General features: G+C 53.5%; 1 protein-coding gene across 1 annotated transcript in view; it reads left to right on the top strand.

The window, feature by feature from the left end:
- Positions 1 to 7,172, top strand: part of CCDC88C (coiled-coil domain containing 88C) — a 102,279-nt gene that overhangs the window by 86,354 nt on the left and 8,753 nt on the right. Inside the window, exons 25-27 of the mRNA XM_014543682.1 lie at positions 3,126 to 3,314; positions 5,670 to 5,741; positions 6,755 to 6,823. Coding sequence (XP_014399168.1) covers positions 3,126 to 3,314; positions 5,670 to 5,741; positions 6,755 to 6,823 — 330 coding nt within the window. The remainder of the gene's footprint in view (positions 1 to 3,125; positions 3,315 to 5,669; positions 5,742 to 6,754; positions 6,824 to 7,172) is intronic.

Raw genomic sequence — 7,172 nt, 5'->3', positions numbered from 1 at the left:
AATCTTCTTAAAATCCTGATTTCTGGGCCTCATCCTCTGGAAATTCTTTTTCTTTGTTACTAATGTTGTGGCCCCACCCCATAACAAGATTCCCAGGTGATTCTAATGTGCAGCCAAGGTTGAGAACCACTGCTCTATGGACTTGAACCCTCAATCAGAAATTGGGTGAATCAGTGATGTTCATGTACATGACATGCTCAGAAAGACCAATTGTCTGCTCTGGTCAGACTGTAATTTAAAGACCATGAAGGGGAGGTTTAGAGTAGAGGATGCATAGGGCTCTAAATGGGAATAATTCTTGATGGAGAGGGTGTTTTGGTATCAAAAGGGTATTTTCATTACCTTCAAACTCATCCTGCTAGAAGAGGTTATTTAGATGTACAAGAATTATTAGTGAAGAGTTGACGTAGGCTATTTCATTACCGCCAGCCAGGAACATACCATTAAGTGTCCCAAGGTCTTTGAATAGGAGCAGGAGTTAGTTGTGTGGGAGCCACGTTGTCAGGAACCTGTCATTAAAATGGATGAATAAGAAATGCCAGGTCCTAAATTAATAAATATCCTTGTTTAATAATTTAACACATTGAAATTGAAAAATGGTCTAACACATCGTCTCCTAGAGCAATATAGACTTCTCCTCAGGTGCTAAGTAAAGCATTGGCACAAGGGTGCCACTGAATTAACTAAATGGAGTCGGAGCCTAAATGATTCACCGAGTCCTGATTCAGGTTGTGCCGTGGGCATTGTTTCCATCTCTCCTGGGCTGGACAAGTACGTTCAGCTAATGTAGCGTCATTTGTTATTCATTTCATTTATTGCTGTTTTTTTTTCCTTTCTCTCTTGGGTTATCCGGGGGATAACAATTTAGCAACTCGGTGCAAAAAGAGCCCCTTTTTGAGAAGCAAAAGCAAGGACAAAGACAAGTCTCCAACAGCCCACCCGGCTTTCTCTAAACGCCTGCGGTTCTGGTCTTCCTCTGACATCCCACCCGCCTCTAACTACCCTCTCCCTTTCTCAGAAATTGGAGATTTCTAATCCTTTCCCTTCATCAGTGCCTTCATCATGTACCCTCCTTCATTTCTGAAATTCAAACAAACAAACAAAAAACAGTACCTAAAGGCCAGATGACCCATAGTGGACCCCTCCTCCTGACCCCAATTCCAAGCCAAGCTTACAACAGCCAACGTGGATTCTGATTTCAAAAGAGAAGATGAGTTGTGACACCCTCTGGACGGTACTCCAGCGCCGCGCAGTGTTAGGGGAGCCTCGAGACAGCCACGCACAGGCCTGTGGCCAGGATGCCCTGCCCAGTGAGTCCCTGGCCGAGTGCTGCCCGCTCCCGCACCTGCAGGCTTGTATGTCATGCCGTGTGTCACGCAGAACTGGTCAGCTGTTGCTATGCTTCCTAAAACGTACAGCCTCTGTAAAGACTTACTTTTAAGCAGCTGCATTTAAAACCGCTGCCCTTTTCCCCACTTCCCTTGTCGGAGCAGGGGATGGTTGGCTTGTGCAGATAAGTCCCTTTTTAGATGTGTTCCATGTTCTGAAGAATTTATTGCTGCACTCAAGCATTTTGAATAATTGGATGGATGTTGCTGAGCCAGGGTTCAGCCCGGAGTGCCGTTTTAGGACCAAGCTACGGTCCTCTGGCATCTTGGATGCTGCTGTGAGGGCAGCAGTGGACAGACAGAACATCAGCTCCCAGTCAGCCGGGAGCCGGGAGTGCTGGTCCACAGAGGCCTTTAGCTACTGCCTTGCTTTCTGTCTTCAGCCATCCTTGTACCATCTCCATGCGTTTGCCATGTCTGTATCACCTCTGTGATCACTTACATATCTCCCCTCGAATCGACTCCCGGTTTCCATTTAACTTTATTTTAAAAGGAAAGATGATTATCGGTACTATAAATGGAAAACCAGTATCGCCATGGAAACAAGGTAATCATCAACGTAAATCCGTGACTGCCGCACTGTTCAGTCAGTTGATGTGGCACTGACTTCGTCTCGCGCACCTGCTCTGGTTCCTGGGCGGCCACGTCCTGGTCCTCTGCCTGTCTTCCCAGCATGCTGTTGGAAATGTGTGGTTTCTCTGCCATTGCTGCTGTTGGCTCATCTCCGCCTCTCCTCTGCTCCTCATGTTCACTTCATGCAGTGGCTGCCTGTCCGATTCATTCCACCCGCCTTGAATCTTGCTTCTCATCAAGGTGACCTTTCAGAATCCAAAAGTTCCCTTGGTTTGAAGTCGTAGGACTTGGGTGCTTCAAACTTGACCGTGAGTCCAGACATTGAGTGGCTGAGGGTCGGGGGTCAGGTCCTGGGCGAGTGGAGACAGGTCAGAATCCCGACAGCGGACATGGCTCTGGGTCCACGCCCTTGGGCGGCCTGGAGCAGGACGCTGTGCAAAACAGCCTTGTCCTAATGCTTCTAGAACTCCACCCACATTAACTTTTCACTTGTATGTGGAGAGCCCATCCCCTTTCCTGCTAAGAGGTCGTTGAAGATCTTTTAGGTATTTTTCCCCAGTGTTTGTTTTTTTAAATTAGGATTTTATTTAACTTTGACAAGAGTATATTAGTATGTTCATGGTAGAAAATTCAGAGATTGCAGAAAAGTGCAAAATACAAGGTAAAAATCTTCCTAGCGGTGATGAAGACTTCTTAAACAAATGGTGGTTAGGGTGGCAATAAACACCTTTCTCAGATCACAAGGGTGCACATCCTGGACCTTGAGGGCCCAGGCCACAGGTCTCCAGTGGCCCTGAGCAGACATTAGTCAGGGTCTTTTTAAATCAGGGATTTGAGTGGCAGTGTTACACAGCAGGTGGGCCCAGTCGCTAATGTGTTGGACTTTTAGCAGCGTTTCGTTGAGCCTCTTGAGTTGGTCCTTTACTAGTATTTTCTCCCGGCTGCTGGGGCTCGAACTGTGATCTATGGTTAGAGCAAGGGCCGGCCTCCCGGGCCTCCAGCTCAGGCCCTCCCGTTCCGACCACAGCCCGTGAGGCGCGCAGCCCAGCTTTTGTCCCTGTGCTCCGTGTGCCCTGCTGCCGCTGCTTCTAGGCCTCGGTGTGATCACCCCACCTTGGCATGGGATGTTGCAGCCCCAGTACTCACTGTCCTCCTCTGCCCCAGGCCCTGGGGACCTAGTACCAAAGCGAGGGTCGCCACACGGAGGCAGCCTTGACCGCACGGATGCCTCCGCTGAGCCAGCCACCAAGCCCTGGCCGTCAGAGCTGGGCTCCCGGGCCTGTGCATCCTCAGCCGTCACTGCAGCTCCTTCCAGCTCCACCCCCATCTCCCGGCACCCAGGCCGCACCCAAGGTGAGTCACGTGTCCCTTAGAACCGAGAGGGAGGAGCTTCTGGGCCGGGGTCCTTCCCGAAGAGCCTGGCTCTCAGGGGCAGGGGGGCCTCTCAGACTCAGAGGTGGTCAGCAGGTTGGTGAAGCTGTGGACAGGCTTGGCCTCCCTCGGACACAGGTTCAGGCCTCAGCTCTGCCCATGGCGGTGTGGCTTTGGCGGATAACTCCACCCTCTGGAGGCCTGGGCCTAAGCCGCTCACAGGAAAGCCCTAGAACCCACCACCACTGCTCGGAATCGGTGGCACCAAGTAGCTCCCGAACAGAGGTGAACCAGAACTTGGGCTAAAATCCGGCAACGTTCGAGGTTTATTCTCCTGGGAGGAGGCTTGACAGGGTCTCTGAACTGGAGGTCGGTTGGTAGAGTGGAGGGCAGGTGTCCTAACTGAAAAGCAAGGGGGTTCGGGGAAGGATTGACAGGTTGGATGTCTCCAGGATGCCAGTAGCCATGGTGTCCGCACCTTAGATGTGCTAATACAATCCTTCAAGGCATCTGATTAGCAGGAGACATTCCCAGCAGAGCATTCGGGTCACATCTTGCCAGGTGAGGCCCGTGAGGATTCAGGACCCCGACACCTGAGGAGAGCCCGCAACGCCAGAGACAAACGGATGTGAGAGCAGCAGAGTCAGCGGTCACTGGGCAGAGACATACACTTTGAAACGCCCGTCATTAGCATCAGAGCAAGCGAAGTTGCACGCTTTCGTGAAACCGGCAGGACGCTATAAAAAGGAGCATTCGCGGGGAGAGCACTTGGAAATTTTAAATACTTAACAGAAAGGGAAAATAACACAACACTGAAAAAGAGATTCAGCTCATAGCTTAGAGATGGAAATATCTATATATAGCAGAATGAGCTGACAATGATGGCCCGGCGTGTTAGAAATTGATGAGAAAAGGTTTTTTTTTTTAAATATATTTTATTGATTTTTTACAGAGAGGAAGGGAGAGAGATAGAGAGTTAGAAACATCGATGAGAGAGAAACATCCATCAGCTGCCTCCTGCACATCTCCTACTGGGGATGTGCCCCGCAACCAAGGTACATGCCCTTGACCGGAATCGAACCTGGGACCTTTCAGTCCGCAGGCCGACACTCTATCCACTGAGCCAAACCAGTTTCAGCAGGTTATTGTTTTTCATGATCGTACCATCCACTGCACCCTGGACGCTCTGGCATGCATAGCCCTGGTTTGACAAGCCGAGCAAAGACAGGGTCCCTGTCCTCAGGGCTGCCTGGGTCGGCTTCAGGGCCTGGCCCCTTGTTTACAAATCAGAAACACCCTCAGAATCTGAGTTGAGTGAGCACTGGGCAGCCAGGCGGCCCTTCTGCGCTCCTGGCCGGACACAGAGGGCAGCCACTTACTGTTGGGCATCAGGGGAGCTGTGCCGTGTGCCGGCCGGGCAGCATGCTCCGGGGTCCGGGTGGGCAGTCAGCAGACGGCCTCTGTCTCCCAGGCTTGAGCAGGAGCCGGGAGCACCATGTCCCGTCGGATTTCCAGCAGCCAGTGTGGCTCCAGGCTGACCACGGGCTGTCTCGGCCTGGATCCCACCCTGAGCCAGAGCCCACACCTGTTCAGATCCTGCGGAGCCTGCCCGAGGGCCTGTCACACCGCACACCCAGCACTGCCCACAGCAACTCTCTGGCAGCCCAGTGCTCACGCTCAGGTGGACATAGAACTGTGGCAAAGGGGAGACTCTGGTGTCATTTTAGAGGGGACCCAGGGCTGCTGTCAGCAACAACCTAGCAGGCTGGAGGCACAGGGCAACTTAGTCCTTCTCAGGAAAGAGCAGTGACTGGTGGCCCTTGGGTTCCGGACTGTTTCTGGTGAGGAGCTGCCGGTTCAGGGCTCAGTCTCTAGGGAATCCGCATCCTCCATCCAGTGGTGGGTTCTTTCCTTTTTCCTTCCTCCAGCCACGGGAGATACAAGGCCCTGGGAGAGAATTGCTCGCAGGCCCCCTGCTTCTGGTGCAGCTGGCCCTGGAGGGTGGGAGGGGCTCCCGGGATACTGAGTCTCAGCTGCTTTTGCTGCATTGCCCTTAGGCCAGGACGCTGCTGCTTTCATTCGGAGTCCCAGGCATTGCGCCTGCGGAAGCATGATTTAACGTCGAGTCAGATAGAGTCCGGAGTATGAGGCTGTGTCGGCAGGAGAAATAGGGGGAGAGATATAGTACAGGCAGGACCTAAGGCTCCCTCCTCCAGGAGCTGGACACGACCACGATGCAGGGGCTGGGCCAGCGTCAGAGGTGGCCGTCTGGCAGGAGGCCCAGGTTCCCCCTGGATGTTCCAGGTCCCCTGACTCACAGCCGTATGTTCTCCGCAGGCTATCACTCAGATGACAGCCTCTGTGAGCGGTCCCTGGAGCTCGAGTTCGCCAACCACAGGCAGCAGCACGGTGAGTGGGCGGTGGGTGGTGCCCTTCAGCCTGGGTTCTGCGACAGAACCCTGTTTCCATCAACTGTGCTTGTCCTTCAAGCTAAGTCGTGTGTGCAAGTCCCACACACAAAGGAGGTGAAAGTGGAGTAGTTATGCTGGAGTGGGAACGGGGGACCCACAGCTCCTCAACACTCCTTCCCTGCCTCTCCTAGGGGCGGAAGCATGCGGCTCCTGCTTACATCCCTCCCGTGATGGGGAACTCACTACCTATCACGTGTCCTACTCCTGGAGGCTCTGACTCCCCTGGCTTGAAGGGAGGCCTAGTGACCCCTGCAGACGACACTGACTGCAGGGGGCTCTACTGTCCTCACCTGGATTTTAGTGCCCAGAGCAGCTCCCAGTGGTAAATCTCACCTTAGAAAGTGTTAGAAACACTGGCCTCTGACTGAGGCCTAGTGGAAGTGTCCGTGGAAGGGACACCAGCCTTCTCAGAAAGCGAGCACTTCCTCCCTCCTGAGGGTCCCAGCACCCGCTCGGGCACAGATGTCATTGTACACACGTGGACGTGCACACACTGCGTGTCCTGGCCCCCGCCCTCACGAGGGAGCCCTGTGCTGGTCTAGGCACAGTGTTCCCACGTGTGTTCCGGAAAGATCGATGCGGCAGTATGGGTGGGCTTTCTCCCAACCCCCCAACCCTTTGCTTTCCCAGAGCGGCCCTTTTTTAATCTGTACTGGAGGTCTGCATGAGATTTCCTTTGCTAACAAAATTGTGTGAGGCCACAGCCCAGACCTCACAGACATGGATGTTACAAGTTGCCATTCTGCATGGCCCACTGCCCTCTGTGCACGGGCCTAGCACTCAGGTGAGGCTGGACCCCTCCGGGGGGCGTCAGGAATCCCAGGGTCTCCTCCCGGGGGCTTCCCCTGGACCACGGCAGAGTCGCTTTGTGATGCAGTTGTCCGATGGGATGGTTTAGTCCGGGTTAGACTGGTCATCGGCCCTTCAGTTAAGCATTGCCATTTCCCTCAGGGTCCCGGCCGAGCAGCTTAGAGAGCAGCAGGAATGCATCCAGTGACAGCTCACCTCTCAGCCTGAAGGGTAAGTCGGCCTTCCCTCCTGGGCACTTTTCAGTGCACTTGGATCTCCGCTCTGGGCTGGTATTATTTGTGTAACTTAAGAAATACAATTAGCAAGCTTCTTTGAAGCATGATGCGTTTGCATTCATAGGGCACGTCATTCCGTTCGCAGCTTAGGCCTGGGAGTTTTAACAGATTTGGGTTCAAATCCCTTCTCCACTGACCAGCTCCGGGCACCTGGCGAGCCACCCATCCTCCGAGTCTGAGCTCCTTCAGCTTCCGGATGGGGACGACGCCAGTGGTTACGTCCACAGGGGTCAGCGGACACGGGGTGACTGGTTCCTTTACAGCAGTGGTTCTCAACCTTCTGG

This window comes from Myotis brandtii, unplaced genomic scaffold (assembly GCF_000412655.1).
Source record: "Myotis brandtii unplaced genomic scaffold, ASM41265v1 scaffold332, whole genome shotgun sequence".
NCBI lineage: Eukaryota > Metazoa > Chordata > Mammalia > Chiroptera > Vespertilionidae > Myotis > Myotis brandtii.
This window is presented reverse-complemented; position numbering and strand designations above follow the sequence as displayed.